The 24,632-nt window shown below is 40.0% G+C and overlaps 1 protein-coding gene across 6 annotated transcripts in view; it reads left to right on the forward strand.

Annotated features, from left to right (window-relative positions):
• The window catches only part of UPF2 (UPF2 regulator of nonsense mediated mRNA decay), a 51,198-nt gene extending 27,269 nt beyond the window's left edge, over positions 1 to 23,929 (forward strand). For 3 of the 6 annotated variants that reach the window (XM_073652388.1, XM_073652392.1, XM_073652393.1), the window contains exons 7-22: positions 876 to 979; positions 1,366 to 1,451; positions 2,544 to 2,652; positions 2,746 to 2,859; positions 3,294 to 3,410; positions 6,794 to 6,979; positions 8,250 to 8,453; positions 8,610 to 8,885; positions 10,023 to 10,206; positions 11,919 to 12,070; positions 13,296 to 13,400; positions 16,090 to 16,188; positions 18,732 to 18,899; positions 19,857 to 19,998; positions 21,166 to 21,286; positions 22,833 to 23,929. In XM_073652388.1, coding sequence (XP_073508489.1) covers positions 876 to 979; positions 1,366 to 1,451; positions 2,544 to 2,652; positions 2,746 to 2,859; positions 3,294 to 3,410; positions 6,794 to 6,979; positions 8,250 to 8,453; positions 8,610 to 8,885; positions 10,023 to 10,206; positions 11,919 to 12,070; positions 13,296 to 13,400; positions 16,090 to 16,188; positions 18,732 to 18,899; positions 19,857 to 19,998; positions 21,166 to 21,286; positions 22,833 to 22,842 — 2,177 coding nt within the window. In that variant the 3' untranslated portion in view covers positions 22,843 to 23,929. The remainder of the gene's footprint in view (positions 1 to 875; positions 980 to 1,365; positions 1,452 to 2,543; positions 2,653 to 2,745; positions 2,860 to 3,293; positions 3,411 to 6,793; positions 6,980 to 8,249; positions 8,454 to 8,609; positions 8,886 to 10,022; positions 10,207 to 11,918; positions 12,071 to 13,295; positions 13,401 to 16,089; positions 16,189 to 18,731; positions 18,900 to 19,856; positions 19,999 to 21,165; positions 21,287 to 22,832) is intronic. The other 3 variants (XM_073652389.1, XM_073652390.1, XM_073652391.1) reach the window with 3 other exon arrangements.
• The last annotated feature ends 703 nt before the right edge of the window (positions 23,930 to 24,632 follow it).

Here is a 24,632-nt window from a genome sequence, read left to right on the forward strand (position 1 = left end):
TGGTGGAAATAATTAGATATTTTAATTATAATGAATAAAGGTTAATTTTTATGGTTATTGTTTGATCCACCAGTCAGTGAATTATTATAGTTTTGGTGGGCATCCTATTGTGAGTTGAGAGGTCTTCTTTCAGTGAATTTTTTTGCTGGCTTTCAAAGAAATCTGCGCTGACATCACCGGAATGAGCGTTTTTTTTTTTTTCCTACCGCCCCAATGACTCAGGGTAACTGGTTTACACACATAGAGGTAATTATACATTTAGAACTAAAGAAAAATTAATGTATAGTTTGGCTCAAAACACAATCATTATAATCATGTAAGTGCCTGCAGGAGAATGAGATCAGGTTAAAGGGGTTGCCCATCACTTTTATGTTGAGGGCCTATCCATAGGATAAGTCATCAATATCTGATTGCTGGGAGTGCAACACTCGGCACTCCCGCCAATCAGCGGTTGGATGTGGTGTGTTGCGGAGCTGCAAAGCACAGCACAGCTCCTTCAATGGAATAGTGGTCACGTCTGGGTACTGCACATATGTCCCCTATTTGAATCCATAGTCAGTGGATGAGCAGTATCCATCAGCAGCCACTATGTAGTTGACGGAGCGCTGCCGCACTGCAACTCAGCACATTCAGCCCATACTGAGAACAGCTAAATAGCTTGGCTGCCAGGTGTCTCTCCCCCACCGATAAGATATTAGTGACTTATCCTATGGATAGGCCATCAATAGAAAAGTCCCAGACAACCCTATTAATAGATAATTTTCCGATGTCAGATTCCCTTTAAAAGTCCCTCTACTGTATGGTGACAGGTAGTCTTTAAAACATGGCTGCGAATAATAATATATAAACTTTAATTTCATTATTATTTTTTACAGAACAAGAAGATGAAGAAGCAAGCACTGGGTCTCATTTGAAGCTCATAGTTGATGCTTTTATTCAGCAGTTGCCAAACTGTGTCAATCGTGATCTGATAGACAAGGTACTCACCTGTTCAATGGGGAAAGAATAAATGAAAATATTTGTGTATAATATATATGCATAATACAAAATTGTACTTATTAATTCAAGCATTGGTCTCCGTAGTATAAGTGGCTAATAGTGTGTGGCTTTTGAAGCTGATCATTTTTATTAAATAAAACCACTTTACGTACAGTTTTCCGTTTTCTTTTTACAAAGAGGAAGAGGAAACAGTAGCATAAGATATTGAAAAAGTTATAGAATAGTTAGACAATTATAGTATAAGTAGATATAGATGTCAATTAATTGAAAAAAAAACAATGAAGCAGCAGGAATTGATATTAACTTAGTGTTAGTGTGTGGTTTTTAGTGTTTTTGTATTTACATTTTTTTTGTGTGACACTTTAGGCTGCAATGGATTTTTGCATGAATATGAACACAAAAGCAAACAGAAGAAAACTAGTGAGAGCACTATTTATTGTTCCTAGACAAAGGTAACTAAAACAAATCAAATGGTTATTATAATGTCTGTTGGACAAAGGCTCCTCTGTGAAAGCAAGTTACATAAAACAAACAAAGAAGATGCACTTAAATGTCTGACAGGACAACCCTTTTATATCATATCCCACCACTGGGACTCATATCGATCTCAAGAACCGCGCCCAAGAGTGCGCTCTTGAGAGTAGGGAGACGGCCATGCGAGCGCGCGCTCTCGGGAGTAGGGAGACGGCCATGCGAGCGCGCGCTCTCGGGAGTAGGGAGACGGCCATGCGAGCGCGCGCTCTCGGGAGTAGAGAGACGGCCATGCGAGCGCGCGCTCTCGGGAGTAGAGAGACGGCCATGCGAGCGCGCGCTCTCGGGAGTAGAGAGACGGCCATACTTGCAGCACCAGGTACACCCTGTACAGACTGCGACTGTGTAAGCAATGAAGGGGGCACCACACTTATACTGATCAAACATTGATATCCTGTCCTAAGGTCTTGAAAAGCACATATTATGCACCTGTCACAATCTATAAAACATCAAAAACTGGTTTCCTTTCAAACTTTTTTCGTCTTGTTAAGATGGCAATATCGATAACAGCATTTTTATGGAATTGCTCATAAGGGAAGTTGCTAAATTTATATTTGATTGGTGAAGGTTAGTTGATTAAAGATGTTGACATAGGGTCGCTTAAAGGGGTTGTCTCCTGAAGATGACAGTTTTTGTTCATATTAAATTTTTCACTTTCAATAGGGTGATCACTACCAATCACTGAGCTCAGTGGCTCATGCCAGCCATCTACATGTGTGCTATCACTTATCTCTTCCTGCTTTTCTATGTAAAGCCCCCCACCATACACTTTAGATAGTTGGTTAACTAACCTCTTTCTCACGCTTCTGATTTCTCTGAGAGGGTCACTGCCAGACATCTCTAGCAGAGGCTTATCTCTTGGAAAATAAAAGGATTGCCAGTCTGAAATGACATGCTGGATCCTGATCTGCCACGAAAATCCTCTTTTAGGGGCCCCTATAAACATTACTGTCGGCAGAACCCGATTTTAGTCTAAATTGTATGGGGCCTTCACTTTTCTGTTTTGTTTTCAGATTGGATTTGTTGCCATTTTACGCCAGATTGGTTGCTACCTTGCACCCATGTATGTCAGATGTTGCAGAAGATCTTTGTTCCATGCTAAAGGGGGATTTCAGATTCCATGTAAGTGTTTAATGCAGATAAAGATACTTTTATGGGGGTTTTTTTGCATTATTTTAGGTAAAACAAATTTAATGTGATATTTTAATACTTTAGGTCAGAAAGAAGGATCAGATCAATATTGAAACCAAGAACAAGACAGTGAGGTTTATCGGTGAACTTGCCAAGTTTAAAATGTTTAGCAGAACAGACACCCTTCACTGTCTAAAGGTTTGCTATTCCATTCTATTTTTACCTCATCTCTCATCACGCTGTTATTATCACAACCACATTAAATTACTATTGATTTATACAGATTTATATAACTTTACATTACCCAGATACATGCAATTTTCCTGTAGGCAGTTAATTAGAATAAGACATTTTTGATAAAGGCAAATACTGACATTTTTGCGAAAACCTTTCTGTAAAATTGCATGAATGTGCATATCACACAGAGAAATAATTTTTTTCTGTAAAACTTTCCTCCTGCTGTATCTCTATATAATATTCAGAGAAGACCATTTTGTTATGCAGAGAGTGATGGACCTTCTGGTTCTGGAATATTGCTATAGCTGCATAGCTTGGTCGCACATGTTTAGTACATTAGAGCCTTTTGCTATTACAAACTTTTTTTCCATAACCTGTACCTATTATGTTCACAGATGCTGCTGTCAGACTTCTCACATCACCACATTGAGATGGCATGTACACTTCTTGAAACCTGTGGAAGATTTCTGTTCCTTTCACCAGATTCCCACTTACGAACCAGTGTACTTTTGGTAAGAATAATCTTTCTTGCTGATCTGCAGGGCATTGGGTACAGCACCATGTGTTATCTCCCATTTCATGGTAACTGAATTTGTGGTTAGGTCAGTGGTGTAGTGTAGGTTGCCAGTACCTGAGCCAAGGATAGTATTTTGTACCCCTAATCTCAGACTATTAGCACTTCCGGAGTCCCTTCCACCAAGCCACTATTGGATCCTTTATTACCACAAGTATTGTATTTTAAGGAGAAACTGTTTCATAATAACTTGCTCTTTGCACCTCAGTTTTGTTTCTTTTATTTTTCCTGCGGTTGTGTTTTTTTGTTTTTTTTTTGCGCAAATCCTAAAATTTAAAAATGTATACATTATATCCGTATTTATGTTCTAACCTTCAAGGGGAGTTCTTAAATTGCTTTAATTAGTTAGACCGCATGAAAATAAGAAGCCAGTTTTCTATTGACTTGCTTTTTCTATCTGCTGTCAATCTCCTGCAATGAGAGATTTTATCTTTTTTTAGTGTACATCTGGTTTCAATGAATCCTGGCCAAGTGTGTACAGTAGTTACTTTCCAGGGGTTGACTCTTGACATCCCAGTCAGCTCTCTCCAGTCTATTGATTTCTATATGGTAGTTGGCTGCTCGCCTTCCTCCTCTACCTGTCATCTTCTGAAGAGATGCAGTTATAAAATCATCAGCCCAGCAAGTCTCCTAATCACTGCTCTCCCTCTCCAGAACTGTGCGTTTAAATGCCTTGTTAACTCTGTATAACTACAGGCATTCCAGTATAGGCTTAGAACAAACCACTGATAGCTAAACGTGTTATAGCAGAACTTGTGCTGAGCTTTATAGTTCTACTAATATGGTTCTATTCAGAGCTAGAGCTAACACTCTAGGAGGAGAACCTTCCCTGCCAGAAACTAAGAAGACAGGAAACTAAGGCGATTGCATTGCTCTAAACTGCTCAAGAGACAGTTTGAGAAAACCCCTTTAAACTTAATCCTAGCAAGAAGCCTAACCCTATTTAGGATTTGAAAGAATGTAAAAACACAAAAACAGCTCTAAGTAATGAATGAAAACCGCATTGAATTGTGCACTAGTGCACATGATTCAATACGGTCTTCATTAGCTTTTAATCTTCTGTCCTCTTTTTTGCTGCCTATGCAGAGCACAGCAGATGAGGCTAGTTTTGTCTTCAGCTGCTCTGCAGAGGCAGCAACTAAGATAGCAAAGCCTATGTCATCTCAGCCCCTGCCTATGTAGAGCGCAGCAACCGATGACCAAGCCATCTATCTCCACTGCTGTGCTCTGTATAATCACCGCTGGGCAGCCACTCATTGCAATGCTAACCCATTCTTAGTGAGGAGAGGAAGTCACTTGTCTGTGAGGTTAAGAATCTGCACAATGAACTCCTAATCTTGCTTAACAGGAGTCATTAACTTTCCAATAAACACAAGTCAGAGTTTACAAAAACCCACATGTTTTCAAGCCTGACTGAAATATTTTTCCTCTAGAAAGTATTTGTTTTTTAACTACTATTGAGAGAGAACTATCTAGAAGAGTGTTTTTCAACTTTTGTTGATGTACAATCACATTCTTCTGCAACCGGAAAATCCACACAGGCTAATGATCACCAGATCATGCAAATTTTACTGCAGATTTTCCTTGTATGGAGAAAAAAAAACATTTCCTATAGTAATTTAACTTACAGCTGACAAAGCTTGCCTGGATCGTGACTGCTATAGATATACAGCACTTCTGTGAAGGTGGAGCTCAAGAAGGGGTCCTCTCCATTATCAGTGTATTAAAGTACTTGGCACTCCATATGTTCAGATTGCGATTTTATTGTAGGCAATCCAGAAATTATGTAACATCAGTCAGTCAGTCAGATACATATGAGCTGCAGTAATGGACACAAGAGAAATGTGACTGCGGTCGCTGTGAGAGAGGCGCATTTCTCCTGCGCCCATCACTGCAGCTCATATGTATCTGACCGTGGGACCAAAACGTTACATAATTTCTGGATTGCCTACAGTAAAATAGCAATCTGCACGCATTCTCCTTGGAATACCAGGTACTTTATTATATTGAGGAAAGGACACAAAGACCGCAAGGATCCAAGCAGTCATGGGACCACTGTGGCCTTTGGTTGACTGCATCACTCATCTGTCAGTAAGACACGTTATCGCTTAAAGGGGTTGTCCACTACTTGATCTAAATGTTTGGCACCCATGAAATAAAAATGTCTATACTCCTCTCCCGTGCTAACGCCATTCCAGCGGTGTCTACACTCGCGGTCCTGGGGCTATCGTCGGGTTGTTGTGACACGTGACCCCGGTGCCCAATCAGCGCTGGCGTCACTAGCCTCACCTTCAGACAAATCAGACATGAAGAGGTGAAGAGGAAGTCAGGACTGCAGCTGATCTCGGACTTCCTCTTAATGTTGAATTCGACAGGAGGCTTGGACAATGACACCAGGGTAACGTGTCACAACAACTATATGACAGCCGCAGGGAGAACGTCTGCATGGAAGGTGAGTATAAGCTTATTTATTTTATATGGGGCATGATGGGATTGCTGAGAATACTTTCTTACAAAATCTGCAGCTGTGTATCCACTGCTTATCTGCTGCAATATCCATAGCATTAGGATTTAGTTATGGATTTTGTCTTTCCGATTAAATTCATTAAATTCAACAAATACATGCTCATTTGTGTTAGAAATTGCCATGCGCATTTAAAATAAACTCTGCAGGCACAAACACTTTCGGCAGCATTTGGTTTAGATTTATTAAAATCTCATCCACTTTCTGTAACTTTATTCCGCTGTGAATTCTTTAACAGATCATGATTATTTGAGGCTCATGCTTCATATACAGTGCTACAATCCTCACGCATTAGACAGACACTATACTTATAGAACATAATCCAATAAAAACGAGAGGTGGGGCAAATCGATTCACAGGACCCTGGCCGACGGCCTGGTCAGTAATCTGTGACCTTCTATCATGAACCATGTGAACCGCCTCTTACCCGACCATTCCCGTCTCCTCTTTTGATTAGCTAAGCTGGCACTACATCATTGTTTCGGCACATGTCACATCATGCCAGGCTAGCTAATCAAAAGAAGAGCCGCAGATGCCGGGGGGTAGGAGATTGTCAGGGCTCCCATTCTACTGCCGCAGATTATTGAAGTGGCCATTGGCCTGGGTTCTGTGAATTGATGCACACCATCTCTAATAAAAACCAAATTTAGGTTTGCTTTTCCATTTATTAGATTACTATGTGCGCTTTATTAAACGAAGTTTCACTTGTCAAGATGCAAAACTGTTAGAATTGAAATATTTGCACATACATGTTTCTTTCATAGATGCTATAAATTCTTTTATTTTACTTTCCTTAGGAACAAATGATGCGCAAAAAGCAAGCCATGCATTTGGATGCCCGATATGTAACAATGGTGGAGAATGCATACTATTACTGCAATCCACCTCCAGCTGAGAAAACTGTGAAGAAGAAGAGGCCGCCTCTGCAGGAGTACATCAGGAAACTGCTGTATAAAGATCTTTCCAAAGTTACAACAGAAAAGGTCTGACAAAATTCCATGAGCTTTGTAGTTCAGGACCACATTTCAAAATAGACGTATTGAAGGGGTTTTATAGAATCTGACATTGATGGTCTGTCCTAGTATTTGACCATCAATATCTATTGGCTCTGATCCCTGCAAGTCAGTAGAACTAAAGTGCCAAGAAAGGTACCCGTCTCCCTTACTGAAAGCATGGCTCCAGGGAGAAAATAAACTTTCTCTTCCGGGAGCCATCGGCTTTCAGTCTTTAAAGATGTGCTGACACTCCTACTGTCACTGCTCAGTACGCAGTGAGTGGCGGCTGTAAGCAGACCCCAGCACTTTGATCTCTCTGCAGTGCTTAAGTGTAGAGCCGGCTGTCAGTCTAAGTTTCGGGTCATGTTTAGGCTGCTTTCACATTGTGTTCTTCCCCACACTCGGTAGTCTCATCTGGGCTTATGTCCGAAATCCCCCCCCCGCAAAACGAGATTTGGGCGTATGCGCCGACAGGGCCATTAACTATAATGGAGTCTACGTGTGCCCTGACGTGCATGCATCCTTTAGGACGTATACACTTACTGGAGGCTGATACTCAGACGTACTAGATGGTGTCTGGGTGTCCGCCTCCAGTAGGCGTGCTTATACACCCGAAAATTATGCACGTTAGGGCACACATTGACTGTCAGCACCATTATAGTCAATGGCCCTGTTGGCGCATGCGCCCAAATCTTGTTTTGCAAGGGTTTCGGACGCAAGCTCCGACTGGACCACTGAGCTCGGGGGAAGAACGCAATGTGAAAACACCCTTAGTCATTGCTCACTGTGCTGGGACCGATGACTGTAGCCGCGCCAGCACATCTGTAAGACTGATAGCTGATGGCTCTTGGGAGAAATTAACTTCATTTTCTCCCAGTAGCTGTGCTTTCAGTACTGCTGACGGGTACTTTTCTAATGCTATTAACCTGTAGATTAACTTTAGCGTTCTCCAACGTGACAGGTTCCCTTTAGCATTGCAATGACTTGGAGAAGCTTTGTAGTTTATTTTTTCCATAAATCACTGAAGGTAAAAACTGAAACAGTGATGAAAATCACTGATGACACTCTGACCTTTTTTTGTGCATGTGACAAATTATGGATGTCTGAATGAGGCCCTAGATGGATGGAGTAAAAGAATAAAGACTTTCATGTTAACTCTTTTTGGAATTAATCCACGCTATGCCTGAATAGTCTTTTAATACTGCACTGTGTATTAAAGGGCTAACTCACTTTAATATTAGTCATGGGTTTCTTTCAGGTTTTGCGGCAGATGAGGAAGCTGTCTTGGCAGGACTCGGAAGTGAAGGATTATGTCATTTGCTGCATGATCAACATTTGGAATGTGAAGTACAACAGTATCCACTGTGTCGCCAACCTGCTCGCCGGCCTGGTCCTCTACCAAGAGGATGTTGGAATTCACGTGGTTGATGGCGTGTTAGAAGACATTCGTCTAGGGATGGAGGTATTAAACATGGTGACATTAAATTAGCTATGACAAAGGGAACCTCAAGGAACACCCTTTAGAATTAAATATATCTAACAAAATGCTGATAAGAATAAACCAGTTGACTTGTGCTAAAAGGTTGTTTTTTTTTTTTTTTCTTCCCTGTTTCAAAAGGTTAATCAGCCAAAGTTTAACCAACGCCGTATAAGCAGTGCTAAATTTCTTGGGGAACTGTACAACTACAGAATGGTGGAGTCTGCGGTTATATTCCGTACTCTCTATTCCTTCATATTCTTTGGTGTTAATTCAGATGGCAGCTCCAGTCTCCTTGATCCCCCAGAGCACTTGTTTCGTATCCGATTAGTATGCACCATTCTTGATACCTGTGGACAGTATTTTGACCGAGGATCTAGTAAACGCAAGCTTGATTGTTTCCTTGTGTATTTCCAGGTATGACTCATTGCTGTACTTGTTTTCTTTCTTGAAGAGCTCATCGATATAAAAACATTTGTTAAAGAGATTTGCCAAGCTTACAAAACACACACAAATTAACTACGTATGTCTGAATGCTCATCAGGCCATGACACTATTGCTTAAATGTAGTTATTTTTTATTTTCCATAATCTTACCTAACCCTATATACTGTAGCACCTACAGTGCTGTGCAAATTAATTGGGACAAAGCATTTTTTAAGTAAAATCGTAAGCTGGTTACCAGTCAGTGATTCAAACCAGTTTTAACTGCTTTGAACAGGTGTGAGTGTACAACCTTGAGCAACAAAATGTGGTTTGACTTGTTTTAGTCAGAAAATAACAGCTAGCTGCCCCCTCAGCTTCAGTTGAGAGCTTGTTTCTGTGAGGAGTGGTTTAGTGTACTTTTTCTCCATGCCACAATTCCAAGTGTGTGAAGAAATTCCTGGAAGAAAATAAAGTAAAAGTGCTGGACTGGCCTGGCAATTCACCAGACTTAAATCCTATAGAAAATTTGTGGAGCATTGTGAAGAGACATCTTGGCAAAATGGACTGTACAACCAAAGAACGCATGATAAACAGTGCCATACAAGTGTGGTTCCATGATGAAGAATTTATGCAAAAACTTGGTAGAATCAATGCCAAAACGCATTGAAAATCTCATATCTGCTAAAGGAGGACATATTTCTTACTAAAATTAGTATGTAACAGTGCATTATAACATTTTCTTATTAAATATTCAAAAATGTATTTTTTTGCTTTGTCCCAATTAATTTACACAGCACTGTATGTTTCCCCTCGCCCTGGCAGAGTTGGCATTCACTGCATGCCCCTCTATTACAAGATGATATTACTGACTATCTTCACATACAACACAGTTCTGCTCCTGAGAAACTGCTCTGCAGCTTACTGGACACTGCACAGTCAGCTGCTCAGCATGAGAAACATGATCCCACCAAAGAAGGGCACTGTCACTGTGCATTGGTTTTCTGGATGCACACATTAAAAACCACAGTGAAACAAACATTCTTGTTGTCTTATTTATTTATTTTATTACATTGTTTCCAAATGTTGTGCTTTACCATATAAGGCTTATTTTATTTTTTTACATTTCTAGCGCTATGTCTGGTGGAAAAAAAGCCTGGATGTATGGACAAAAGATCACCCATTTCCTATAGACATTGACTATATGATAACTGATACCCTGGAGCTGCTGAGGCCAAAGATGAAACTGTGCAACTCCTTAAACGAGGCTGTTCGACAAGTTCAAGATCTGGAACGAGAGTTTCTTGTAAAACTAGGTGAGCAGTTTAGAATGTGTTTTCAGTTATGGAACATATTATCCTGTAATGCTGCATATCTGCAGATATAGTGCTAATCTGCAGGTAATTAGCGTTAAAACAATGCCTGGCCACCTTACCTCCCTGAAGCTGCTGATATAGTATGTCCTCGCTGTAGCCATTTGCTGGCAGTCATTGGAGCAGTCCAGGGAGCGGTTACAGTCACCACTTGCTATACTGTGAGTGTGGCTGTAAACACTCCCTTGCACTTTGACAGCCTGTTCTACACATATACAGCAAAGCTGGCTATCCATCAATATTCTGGGGAGTGATTACATCCTCATTCACTGTGTAGTGAGCGGTGACTTATCATTCCCTGCACTCTGATGTCCTCCAAGTGCGAAAAAATTGGACATTGCACGGCCTCATAGCATAACATTGGTACAAGTGCAATCCGATGTTTTGTTGGATTTCACTCGGACCGATAATACGGTCGTCTGCATGAGCCCTTATTCCAAGTTATCTATTGAAGAACTTTAGAAAAATAAGGAAACTACTTTCAGTACAATGATCTACTGTTGACAGACCTGTAAATTTTCTCACAATTTCCTTTTCCTTGTCCATGGTAGCTTTTCTTTTAAGTTCTTCGCCCTTATTGAACTTTACCGTAGCTGTTCCTGGTAGTCTTTTTTAATGTCTTAATTTTTGTCACCACAAGAAATAGAGGTAAACACATTCAGGATTATTGCATTACCAATTACATGGAGGTTTATGTGGTAAGAATAATTACTTGCAACTCTTCCCACCTGTTTCCCACAAATCTGGGTAATTGCTCTGTTTATTCTAGTTATACTTGTCCTCTTTACCAGGATTGTCGTATTTAGAGTCTTTCCATTATTAGGTAAAAAAATTAGCCAATATCTTTATCTGATGTTAGCGTAAGTATCCCTTAAAGGGACCCTGTCATGTCCCCAAACGCACACCTAGGCACTTTGACAGATTGCTCTGTACTGCATGCTTGCGCTTTAGAGTGAGCTGTCAATCGGAGTGCTGGGGATGGCTTCCTCACGGTAGCCTGCACTTTCAGTAAGGCAGTTGGACAACATTGGAATGCTATTAACCTGCAGGTTAATAGCAGTTGGGGACATGACAGGGTCTCTTTAAGATTTTTTTCCCCATATTTCCGCATAACATCCACATGTATACATGCGGATATTATGCGGTTCAATGCAAGTCAGTGGGTGCTATTTCGCCGCGAAATTGCGCCCAAATTGGTAGTGCTGCGGATTTTTCCGCGATGATAATCCACAGTGGAAATTTACACAGAATGTGCACAGCACATGCGGATTATCATTGGAATACATCCCAGACCTCTTAACAAGCGATTTTAATGCGTTTCCGCTGCAGAAATGTATTAAAGTACTTTCAAAATTTAAGGAAATTTTTCTGATAAAAGAAAGACAAAGCTATACTTCCCACCGGAGTCCTCACTCCACTCCTTCACTGCCAGAGTACAAGCAGTGAGACCCGAAACACCAGCACCTGACCCTGCAGCGAATAAGTGGCTTCTGCGATGTTGTGACTTTGGCACTGCAATGAGGGGCAGTTTCTAGTGGTAATAATGCTGCATATTAGAAAGCTACACCCAGCTCTGATCTCCTCTCATTAATATATTCTTTATTTTCTCTTTTACTGTACCCTGTTTTGACAACCTCATTATGTTTCATCTTCAGGTCTGGTGAATGACAAAGATTCAAAGCACACTATTGCTGAAGGAGAAGCTCTAGAGTATGAGGATGATGAAGAGGAGGAGGAAGCTGGGGCAGAAACTGAGGAGCAATCTGGAAATGAGAGTGAAATGAACGAGCCAGAAGAAGACGTCAGTGTATTTTATCTTTTGATTTTATCAATTATGATCTAAATACTCAATCTAAAGCCCATTATTTAATGTAATTCTCCATTGATTTAGGGAATCGCAGAGTTTATCAGTAATGACAACCTTATACAATATGAATAAATAGTCTTGCTGGAGCCCAAGATGATCTTCATGTCTGGCAAGGCTTGAAAGTAGACCTGTAATCACTCATGTTACGTCTGTAAATACTTGTATTCTTGGAATCCTTTTCCTGGAAATGTATGCATAAATTGACAACTTCTCTATAACAGCAAGTGGCAGGGGCAGGAGAAGGTTCAAACTGTTGACTTTAGTCCTCTATATTCATTCATGCTTAATGAGCATTTGGGATCTAAACCATACCGCCTGCTTGCAGGTCTCAATGACCCTAAATTTGTTTTATTAAGTTGACTATGCACTTATTTCCTGATCCCATCAGTTATTTTCCATTTTTAATTTTAGTGTGTATAAAATATATAGGCACCCTGATGGCTATCAGTATATACAAGAATCGAGCATGTTGGATTTTAGTCATTGCTTTCTTTCTTCACATGCATCTAGCAACTTACTCCACTTTTTGTATTGAAAAAATGTGACAGATCAGAGTGTGCAGGTTTTACGGGGTGCAGTTGCTCGGTCAGCATTACAGTAAAGCTTTGGCAAGGCCCAACCCTTTTAACAGCTAGCCTCCACACTTCTCTTAGCAAGGGCTAAAGATCAAAGTTGTCAGATAAGTAGTAATATTTTCAAGTTCTAATCTCCATAGAAACTAGAACCGTTGTAATGTCTTAGGGCACAAATACTTGCATTGTGCAGAAAAAATGGAAGCTTTCAGCAAGAACATAATAAAAAGTATATAAATAAAGGCGGAGTAGTAATCTGGTGACTAAATCTGCACACATCACTTGATATTACTTTTGCATTAGTTCTAGTTCAGAAAACCATGTAGCAGCCATTGTCAGATACTTAACATATACCTAAAAAAATGTGCCCTGGGTGGCAGCTGCCAGGCAGCTGGGGTGCAGGCCTCTCTGCATGTGCCAGGCAGCTGGGGTGCAGGCCTCTCTGCATGTGCCAGGATATTTAGATAATAATCAGAGCTTTCACTTCTCCTCCTAACAGAAAGCCTAGCTACTACTTGCTTGCTATTAATTGTTTTGGTAATTACTCTTGTGACAGCTAACACCTTAAATAACATCTACATTTTACATTTTAGGATGCTTCAGAAAATGAAGAAGAAGAAAGAGAGGAAGAAGAGGAGGAAAATACAGATTACATGACTGATTCTAACAAAGAAAATGAGACTGATGAAGAAAACACTGTATGTAACCACGTTATAATTTTCTCTGTGGTATCTTTCCTTTCTCCTGCTTGTGCGCTGTAGTAAGTCATTGTAATTGGGGCCAGTGACTATGAATGTATTATGTGTGTGAAGCATTTACAAATGATTGTGATATGGGATAATATATTAGCCCCTCTGCCCACTACATCCTCTTTTTTAGGATTCCCTTTTTAGGGTACTTGGACTCCTGAACTAGTCTTTTTGTCCACTTTCAGGAAAGTGGGCACCAAACTGTGTGAAATACATGACATAACCAGCTCAGTAAGTTCTCTCCCTCCCTTGGTCCAGCACCGGCTCCTCACCGCTGCTCCAGTCCCGGGGCTTTGTCTACATTAGTGACGTCACATCAACAGTGGGCTTCACCGCTGTAGCCGGTCACTGAGCTCATCATCGCGGGCTGCCAACTTGTGTGCCTGAGTACTGAATTACTGAAGCTTAGTGACTGGCAGCAGGAGCAGGGAGGGGGTGCTGGACCCAGAGAGGGGTGAGTACCTACTGAGTTTATTTTATGTATTTTACAGTTTAGGGCCCATTTTTTCATTTTTGTGCTTCTGGTTTTTCTTCCCCTTTCTCCAAGAGCAATGACTTTTTTTTTTTTTTCTGTCGACATAGCCATATGAGGGCTTGTTTTCTGCGGGGTATGTGTAGTTTTAATGGATACTATTCATTTTCCCATTTTAATATCTTAAACAAAAATTGTAAAAAACAAGAAGAAACACCAAGTGTGGTGAAATAGCATAAAAATAACACCATTTCGCCATTGTTTTCTTGGGTTTTGTTTTCACTGTGATTGTGCAGTTTTTTTGACTGGACGTGGTTCTCCAGGTAAGTATATTTTTAGCGATTCCAAACTTGTTTGTTTGAACTATTTTAATGGCAAATTTTTTTTCATCTTTTACAAAGTTCAGAATTTATATTTTTTTGTTATTTTCTTTGACCCATTTTTTACATTTTTCCACCAATTAACCTGTGTGGGGTCTTGTTTTTGTGTGCCGGGCAGTGGTTGTCAATAGTACCATTGTTTGCATACATATGACATTTTGATTGCTTATTCTAGCATTTTTTGTTTGAGGTGTGGCGACCAAAAAAAAACAGCAATTTTGAAGTTTAGAATTTTTACTTTACCAACATGTCTGCAATGGAAAAGTTCAGCAAGCCGCTGGCCGCCATGGCAGCCCAACAGCACCCCAGTCATGTTCCAGATGGGCCGATTGGTGGCCAGATTGGAATGGCACGACTTAAATGTTGCGGTCAGTGATTGACAGAGGCATTTAATGGGTTAACCGCAGTGATCAGATCTCTCCAATTGCTTCTGTTAGTATTACACAGCCAACTCCTGCCCTGTGTAGAGCGGGCTCAGCTCCATATACCCCAACTGTGATATATACAGGTGCTTCTCACAAAATTAGAATATCATCAAAATTGTAATTTATTTCAGTTCTTCAATACAAAAAGTGAAACTCATATATTATATAGAGTCATTACAAACAGAGTGATCTATTTCAAGTGTTTATTTCTGTTAATGTTGATGATTATGGAATACAGGCAATGAAAACACACAAGTCATTATCTCAGTAAATTAGAATACTTTATAACAACAGCTTGAAAAATATTTTTAAAATCCAAAATGGTGGCCTCTGAAATGTATGTTCAGTAAATGCACTCAATACTTGGTCGGGGCTACTTTTGCATCAATTACTGCATCAATGCGGCGTGGCATGGAGGCGATCAGCCTGTGGCACTGCTGAGGTGTTATGGAAGCCCAGGTTGCTTTGATAGAAGCCTTCAGCTCGTCTGCATTGTTGGGTCTGGTGTCTCTTATCTTCCTCTTGACAATACTCCATAGATTCTCTATGGGGTTAAGGTCAGGTGAGTTTGCTGGCCAGTCAAGCACAGTGATACTGTTGTTTTTAACCAGGTATTGGTACTTTTGGCAGTGTGGACAGGTGCCAAGTCCTGCTGGAGAATGACATTCCCATCTCCAAAAAGCTTGTCGGCAGAGGGAAGCATGAAGTGCTCTAAAATTTCCTGGTAGACGGCTGCGCTGACTTTGGTCTTGATAACACAGTGGACCTACACCAGCCGATGACTTGGCTCCCCAAACCATCACTGATTGTGGAAATTTCACACTAGACCTCAAGCAGCTTGGATTATGTGCCTCTCCACTCTTCCTCTAGACTCTGGGACCTTGATTTCCAAATGAAATGCAAAATTTACTTTACTACATTACATGATTGTAGAGCCTACTGAAACAGACTAAGGGACCTTTTTAAACACAAAGGAAGCCTTTGCAGGTGTTTTTGTTAATTATTCTAATTTACTGAGATAATGACTTTTCATTGGCTGTAAGCCATAATCATCAACATTAACAGAAATAAACACTTGAAATAGATCACTCTGTAATGACTCTATATAATATATAAGTTTTCACTTTTTGTATTGAACTGAAATAAATTACAATTTTGATGATATTCTAATTTTCTGAGAAGCACCTGTAACTCCGCCATGAAGGGGTTATTTTCACATTGGATTAAATCCTAATAAAACTTTCATCAGATATCACATACCTTCTTTAGAATTTTCTTATTCACTGAAATCATTTTGCATTTTCAAATGTTGCATCTAAATTCCAATCTTTTTGGCGTTGAGAGAGTTGAGTCTTTTTCAGGAGGTGATGATTAAAGGAGGTGGGATCAAACATGTGCCTTGTGCAGAGGATGAAGACTTTATTCAGGCTCTTGATAAGATGATGCTGGAAAATCTTCAGGTATGTGGCCATGTGCCAAACATTTTCACCATGTTTGGCCATTTATAAAATCTTCCAGAATACTGTCCTGATGAGAATCTGTTCGATTTGATGTTTCAAACATTTTAGGGACATTTTTTTGCCTTTTTTTTTTTTTTTTTGTAATTATTTCAGATTTTTATTTTGTTTATGTTAAACTTGGATCAGCACGGCTCTTGTCCATGATTGTGTCTGGCATTCCCATATTTGCCTCATGCATTTGAATAGGTCTTGGCTGCAACTCCAGACACAGAACATAGACAAAAGTAGTGCGTTTCTGAGAAGATTCTCATACCACCCCTATTGCTAATATAAGGTTGCTTGAGATCTGCTTCTGTCATTTGTACATAAATGTATGAACGCTTTCACAGGTTCTCAGAACTAGAAATAAAGTAGCCACACATCATTCTGCACTTACTGTCACTTATACCATTGAGAAACTCTTTATTTAGTCTCTCACTGACCAAAAAATGTCTGTTTCTGTCCATCAAGAGAGAACCTTCAACTGCAAAGTAATCTGAGACAATAGTTTCCTGAATTAGTTCTTTATCATAGGTTATGTATTATTATAGGGATTTTCCACTTTAAGGATGGTGGACTCAAAATATTCTTGTATACCTAAAATAATCAGATGAGTAATCAAACTCCCTGGGCCCAGCGCTGGCTTCCTGATGCTGCTAGTCTGTGTTTTTGTTGCAGTGGTGATGTCCCGTGAACTCTGTGATTGGCTGCAGCGGTGATTTCACATTGACACAGCTGTGACATAGTTGCTCAACTGATTGTCTGCAACAGTGATGTCAACGTAACTTCACCACTGCAGCCAAAGCGGAGACCCAAACTGCACTGGGAAGCCGGTACTGGACTGAAGGAGGGTGAGTTAATGCTCCGTTTGTTATTTTAAGTAAATAAGAGTATTTGGGGTCCACTTTCTTTTAAAAGTGGAAAACCCCTTTAAGGTGCCCATACACCTTAGCTGCATCTTAATCTCTCCCACAAATCTGCTTTGTATTCATGTGTTTTCAATGGGAAAAGAGGAGTAAACCAGTGTTAAACACCTGTGGGTGACTTATCTCTCACAGAAACAAAAGGATCTTGTTTATTAATTTAAACTTCTTGTCCTTTGCTTCCCCGACATAATCTATCAGGAAGAGACTGCAAGACCACATACACATTAGATGGTTTGCTGATATCTGCTGCTCCGTACTACTACTACTAGTACTACTACTAGTAGTACTACTAGTAGTACTACTACTAGTACTACTACTAGTACTACTACTAGTACTACTACTAGTACTACTACTAGTACTACTACCTACTACTTACTACTACCTACTACCTACTACTACCTACTACCTACTACTTACTACTACCTACTGCTTACTACTACCTACTGCTTACTACTACCTACTGCTTACTACTACCTACTGCTTACTACTACCTACTGCTTACTACTACCTACTGCTTACTACTACTACTTACTTTCTTCGTAAAGTAATGGGGTTTGGGAGGATGGAGAGGAGGCTTACACCACCTTTTGACCCAAGTTTTGAAATTTTCCCTCCATTCTGAAAAGTCATTTCATGGGGTTGAAATTTGGGGTCCTTTTTGTGTTTCCCCCCCAAAATGAGGGTTAGGGTGCCAGTAGTGCTATAAAAATGTGGGGCATGCCTTACTACAGCATTACACACTACTTGCCATGCTGTGTCCGAAATGCCCCAACCCCAACACACTTTTACGAAGGGGGGTGTTTTTACCCCTTGGGGGCTTTTGACAGGTAATCTGATGATGCAAATTAGTTAGAATGATAAGTAGATGTGAGGAGATGAACATAATGTTTGCATAACATGACATTTAGGGGTACATTCTAAGGGGTACACATGCAAAACCCCTGAAAATGGGAATAAACATTCTGATTTCTTGAGAAGCTTCCAGAGCTTTTGGGCACATTTGAAACCATACTGATTCAACCAAGGTTATCATTATCACCCCATTTTCAACCCTTTGGGGAGGGTTTGATTTTTAGGGGTGCATCGGAAGGGTAGTTTTTTATCGTAGGCAGTTGAAGTTGACAGGATCACAAATGATCGGTAATCGACCATCACTGATGAGATTATCAAACCAATCCATTCGACAGTTTCAGAGAAAAGTCGACTTCTTTGGAATTGTTCTAGCCACTTTCCAATTTTGAGGTGTTTAGAGGGTTGCAGCCCCTAGAATTGAATCGAAAACTGCAAAACAATTTCCGTGTCATGAAATTAGGGTCTCCCCTACAGCCATGCAAAATTTTGTTTCAATCCAACCATTGTTTCCATTTCAAAATGAATTTGGAAATATTGATGCTTTCATTTTTCACAGGAGTGCATAATGATATAATTAACAAAAATGCATTGAACCATTTCTTAACTGATTGACAGATGAAGATAGCTCAAGGGTTTACATTTTGTCTATGCTTTTTTTTAGTATATATATCCCCCAGGTATTCAGTAAAATTATGATTTGCTTTGGTTTTGTCTGCATAATTTTAGCAGCGCAGTGGAGAATCTGTGAAAGTACATCAATTGGACGTTGCCATTCCCCTTCATCTGAAGAGTCAGCTTAAGAAAGGACCAGCATTGGGAAGTGGAGAAGGCGAGACTGAGTGCGGAGACACCATGCCATTTGTAATGCTGACGAGAAGAGGTAACAAGCGCCAGGTAAGTGTTATGTCACGTGTCATACAGGTTATTATTCAAGATGGAAATTCAGCAAATGGGTATTCTAGCTCCGCTCACTTCCGCACTGGGAGAGGTGTGTGTGCGATCTGCAGATATTGTGCACCTTCCGCATTCTAGAGAATAGTCCTATTCTGTTGCATCATGGCTGCCGCTCCTTCACGAGACCCGGCACTTATCTGTAGATGTACGTGTTTTATAATACAAGCAGAATTTGACAAGAAAAAAAAATCTCATGACCGAACAAGTCAGCCACCTGTGGATATAAGTTAAGGTCTTGGTGTATGCCTACAAATTGAGAATTTTATGGAAAAGGATGAATAAATCTAAGTCTTTGATTAATCAAGCAGAAAGACATCATTTTGGTAAATGACTTGTAAACTAGAGGGGAATTGTACCTGAAATACTATGAAGAAATTGTGCAGTAATTCAGCCTGAAGAATAGAGGTTTCATTTCCTGACTCCTGATCCAGCGGTGGATAAGACGCTCGCAGTATGGTGTTACTTGATTCTTGTTTCTTTCTGGGTATCTGCCATCCTGACAAATAGAGACTCTGCACATCAAGGCTAATCTCTTCTCCAAGTATTATTTACTAAAACGGAAACAGAACTCCGATAGTACAGTCAATGGAAGGGATTACAGAATCACCGCACTTCTGTGTTCTCCGGTCCATAGATTGTCTGCACACTCCTGTGTACGTTTTTTTTTTTTTTTTTCTTGGCTACAACAGTGATGTTAGGAGAACTGGAATAAATCCCCTTTGTCATTTTAATAACTGATCTGAAGTGATATTTGGGAAGTGCTCCAGAGGCCATAGCTGTCTTTATGTAAAAGCTTCTACATGGTGCTGATGTACAGTTGAATGCAGTGTGAATTTTTGCCAGCCAACAAGAATGTGGTGGGGTTTATTAACTGTTTGTGGGTTTGTGTCTCCACAGTTTAAGATTCTCAATGTGCCCATGTCTTCACAATTGGCTGCAAATCACTGGAATCAGCAGCAAGCAGAGCAAGAAGAAAGAATGAGGATGAAGAAACTCACTCTAGACATCAATGAGCGTCAGGAGCAGGAGGATTATCAAGGTGCGGATTAAATAATTGCTCTTGGCTAGTTGGTCATAGTAGAACATCTGTCATGCGCAGGGGCTATCACGTCTTTTCCATAAAAATCCAGTTGTGACTATTTTTTAGGCAGCTTGATTATCACGTGTTTGGGCACTTTAATATTTGTCATCATATCTGTGATTCCTTAAACCTTTTTAGGTTTTTGTCTTTTTTTAAAAATAATCTTGGATTGCTTTCTAGACTCAGATTACACTGGTAACTAATTGCTGCCAATGGACTGAAGAACTGCAGGTGTAATGTATTGATGAGACTGATATCATAAATGCAAAAATGTGGTTATAATCCATATTATACCTGCTGTAGTTCACTTTATGGCTTCTTATCCATGAAAAATACATAGAGTTAAAAAAAAACAATGATGAAGTACCGTGCTTGTCATTCAGAAGAAAAACATCCCTTATTTTCCTTATGGTGATAAATGACACACAGGGTAATTTTTTCTTGTGACTTTAGTGAAGCCGCTTCGTCATGATGGTTCTCCTTAAACCCATGAATTCAGCCAAAATCAATGTAAGAAAAGCTGTTTTGACAAATGCCTTACAGGGGATTTCAACGTAATCCCAAGACTGATTTTAGCTGACAGATCCTCTAATCCTTGTTTTACAATTTGCTGTCTGCTCTGATAATGTATGTTGTAAGAGACCTCTGTTTAAAAAAATATATATTATAGTACAGACCAAAAGTTTGGACACACCTTCTCATTTAAAGATTTTTCTGTATTTTCATGACTTTGAAAATTGTACATTCACACTGAAGGCATCAAAACTATGAATTAACACATGTGGAATTATATACTTAACAAAAAAGTGTGAAACAACTGAAAATATGTCTTATATTCTAGGTTCTTCAATGTAGCCAAAAAGGCTTTTTATGTTGATTAGCTAAAGCAGTGTTCCCCAACTCCAGTCCTCAAGGCCCACCAACAGATCATGTTTTCAGGATTTCCTTAGTATTGCACAGGTGATGGAATTATTGCCTGTGCAGGTGATGGAATTATCACCTGTGCAATACTAAGGAAATCCTGAAAACATGACCTGTTGGTGGGCCTTGAGGACTGGAGTTGGGGAACCCTGAGCTAAAGGATTCAATCGACACTGTCATTTTACCCTCTTGGCTTATTTTCAGAAATGCTTCAGGCTCTGGCGCAACGTCCAGCTCCAGCAAATACCAACAGGGACCGCCGACCTCGGTACCAGCATCCTAAAGGGGCACCAAATGCAGATCTCATCTTCAAGACCGGTGGCAGGTGAGACTAGATTTAGAAAGCTGCCTGCAAAAATTCTCATTTCTCCTCTTCCACTCTTCCATTTAATGGTTCTTTTAACTAGAATATCCTTCTCCGTTTTCTAGAAGAGTTCTTGCATGTAGTTAGAAACGTTGCATTGTATTTTCGGACTTGACAGGAGCCACCCACCCATCCTGGGGGGATTGGTGTTTGTATTCAGAGCTTTTCACCCGTTCATTTCTAGTTCACTTCACGTAGATCTGAAACCTCGCAGTAGCACTGTAGACTCTTGCTCAGATGTTGGGGAATACAGGGGTGAAGACTCAACTAAGCAACCCAACCTCATCAACGGTTGCTCCTGATATTTCTCTTTGGCATGTCAGAAGAAATATTTCAGCTCCTGGAAATCCAGGCACACTGGAAAAGTCAGTGACCGTTTCTAAATCTGCTCCACTGGCTTCCATTAATGTATAAATGACTGAAGCACAAAGTCTCACCATCCCCATACAAATGTCTGTTCACCATCTCCATTATTTACCTCTTCAGCAAGTCACTTTACTGCACTGCCGCTCAATTCAGAATCCTCTTTGCCATAGTCATGCAGCAAGAGAGGAAAGGAACGAGTAGGGGTCCCCCATTTCGGTAATCTAACATTTATCTTCTATTGAGTGGATAGGTTATAAATGTTTTAGGTGGTAATACCCTTTTAAATAACTAAAAGTGATCTAGTTCTTTTATATTCTTTTAAAAAATAAATGGGAGGGTTTGTGGTACATGATCATAAATTGCTGCTGTAGTTTATCCATCACCTGAAAATATTGTTGTTTTTTTCAGTCCATTTCCCTATTTATAGATTTGTAGAACTTCCTTAATCAAATTTTTTCTACTTTATATTTAATACATGGATATATGACCACCAGGGGGCACTACCTGCATATCTTAGCCAGTTCAAGTGCTGTCCTCAGATATGTGTGTATTCACCTGGATTGTAAGGATTCCGGAGAATAATTTTTTTTATCCATTTTTCTGGATTCAGATTTTTGTTGTTGTTAGAAAAGTCCCCTGAAACTTGGTGATTAAATGTAGTCCTAATGGTGGGATCTCAAACGATCTATAGGGGACCGGGTAGGAGGTGTTACGTTCAGCCAACTCTGCTACTGGGAAACTGAAGCGTTAAATTTTACCATTTATAGGGTTCGTCCGCATAATGCACAACCTGCTGTGGCTGTTCAGAGTGAGTGGTCTTTCAGCCTATTGATGGAGATCTGGAACAGTGCCCCCTCTAACACCTAAATTACCTATAATAATGGAAGGAAACATATTAGCCTAAATTATATTTTCCTTTCCTTTTAAATCTACTCTAGAATTCTAGCTATGAAAAAAAAGCCCTAATGATTTTCCTATAAACACTGTGGCAGCTCCCTAATTAGTGGCAGCTTTTCTAAATCCCGATTTTAATACAATTTATTGATATTACAACATCTAATTCATGATTACTGTTTAACTCTTATTTCGTGTTGACTCCAAAAGTAATTTTTTTGTATGTACATTTTTTGGCTTTAAACAGAAGACGTTGATCCAGTGTTATACTATCGGGCCCTACATCTGACAACATGGCCAGTGGAGTCCTACAGATATTGCGTCAGATCAGCAGCACATCGCAGCATGTTCAGAAGAGAAGCGTGTTCAGGAGACAAACCTGGAAGCAAGCTGGTAATGAGGAGAGGCAAGAATTCCCACTTCTGCTTCCATCTGATCGGAAGAAGCTTCCAGCCTAGAAATAATCGATCCACACCCAGAGTGAGACATCACAGTGGCCTTACACTGCAGGGGATAGAGTGAAATGGATTACTTAGCAAGCACCTCCGTCATTGTAGAAAGTCTTGTTTTCATGAATTTCTAACTTTGCAAAAAAATGGGCGATTACGGACAAGAAGTTGTCCTCGGCAGCAGAACAGGCAAAGAACTTCAAACGGCAGCTGATGAAACACCGGTGGGGAGATACCATGAAAATTTTGACACACGTCATGTTGTGGTGAACGTTAAAAGTGGAAAAGAGCTAAACTTCCTTTTAAAATAAGAAAAAAGCTTTTTTTTTTTTTTGTTGACCCCTTCCAGCAGTTTTGTGGTTAGGGATACTTTGCATATATAGGTAAGAGGCTTGATTTAATACTTTTCTAGCAATCAGGCTATGAAAAGGCAGCGTTACCTACTGGTGTACTGACAAAGAAGAAATGCATTTGCTCCCAGTAAAGACCAGGAAGGGCAACACAGTTGTGTGAAGTTTCTAGCACTGTGCTGGCGTCTTATACAACACATTAAGAAAGGAAGCAAAAGGGTGAAGCAGATGGTTCTGCCCGGGTGCACAAATATTGTGTGGCAATGGAACACTTACTTCCTTTGGAGCAGCAAAAATGTATTTTCTTTTCCTCTTTATGGGCGCTTTTTTCTTTTCAGTTTATTTTGTATTTACAAAAGATAAAGCACATTTCTGCTTTTCCTGATAAGTTTTCTTTTTTCTTTTGCCACTTTTTGATAATACTGCTTGTTGGAAAATCACATTAAAACTTGTAAAGTTGTAACATTTTCAACAGAAATGCTGCACGATCTTCACCAGCTTAAGAAAACTTTGCCAGCGCTGCAATAAAGAATTGTAAATCTGAATTGTCTTGTTCTTTTCCATCTGTTTCTGTATTGTTTATCACATGTAATGGTATCTATCATTGCACACAGTTGAATATGGCAATATACTGATGTCCCTGGATTGTAAGCCATAGATCTGTAGAGTACATTGTAGAGTTAAGACATTTGCAGGACTCATTTTTAGCGGCCACGTCTGTAGCATTCCCGGCGCCTCTTCTGATTTGTAGATCTTGTACATGATGTTGCCACGGACCTACTAATACGTAGAGTTGTCAGAGATACTGACAGATAGGTGCACCGAGTTTTCCCAGGTGAAGCCACTTCAGGAAAATACCTGCAGTTGTTTTTTAGAGACTGCTACACCATCGTTATTGCTTTATAACTGAACAGTATATTGAACAGGTGGCTTCCTAGTGGAAGTGTCCTGAAGGCAGAGCATGAATGTCACTTTTTTTTTTTTTATATAAAGCACTTGCGTGTTTTCGAATTTGTCTGAAAAGCAGGGCTGTGGAGTCGGTAAGCCAAACCTCCGACTCCTCAGTTTCAATGACTCAGACTCCGACTCCGACTCCCTCATACATGGCTCATGTTTAAGTGATAAATTTACTGTAGCACAGATTCATCTCAGCTAAAAGTCTAGACCCTTAGATCAGGAATAGGACAGACATTTATAGGACATTTCATAACTTTCCCAAATTCTTATGAAAAATATTCCCCACAAACT

Source organism: Phyllobates terribilis, unplaced genomic scaffold (genome assembly GCF_046119375.1).
Source record: "Phyllobates terribilis strain yellow unplaced genomic scaffold, ASM4611937v1 Scaffold_11__3_contigs__length_659146591, whole genome shotgun sequence".
In the NCBI taxonomy this organism is placed as follows: domain Eukaryota; kingdom Metazoa; phylum Chordata; class Amphibia; order Anura; family Dendrobatidae; genus Phyllobates; species Phyllobates terribilis.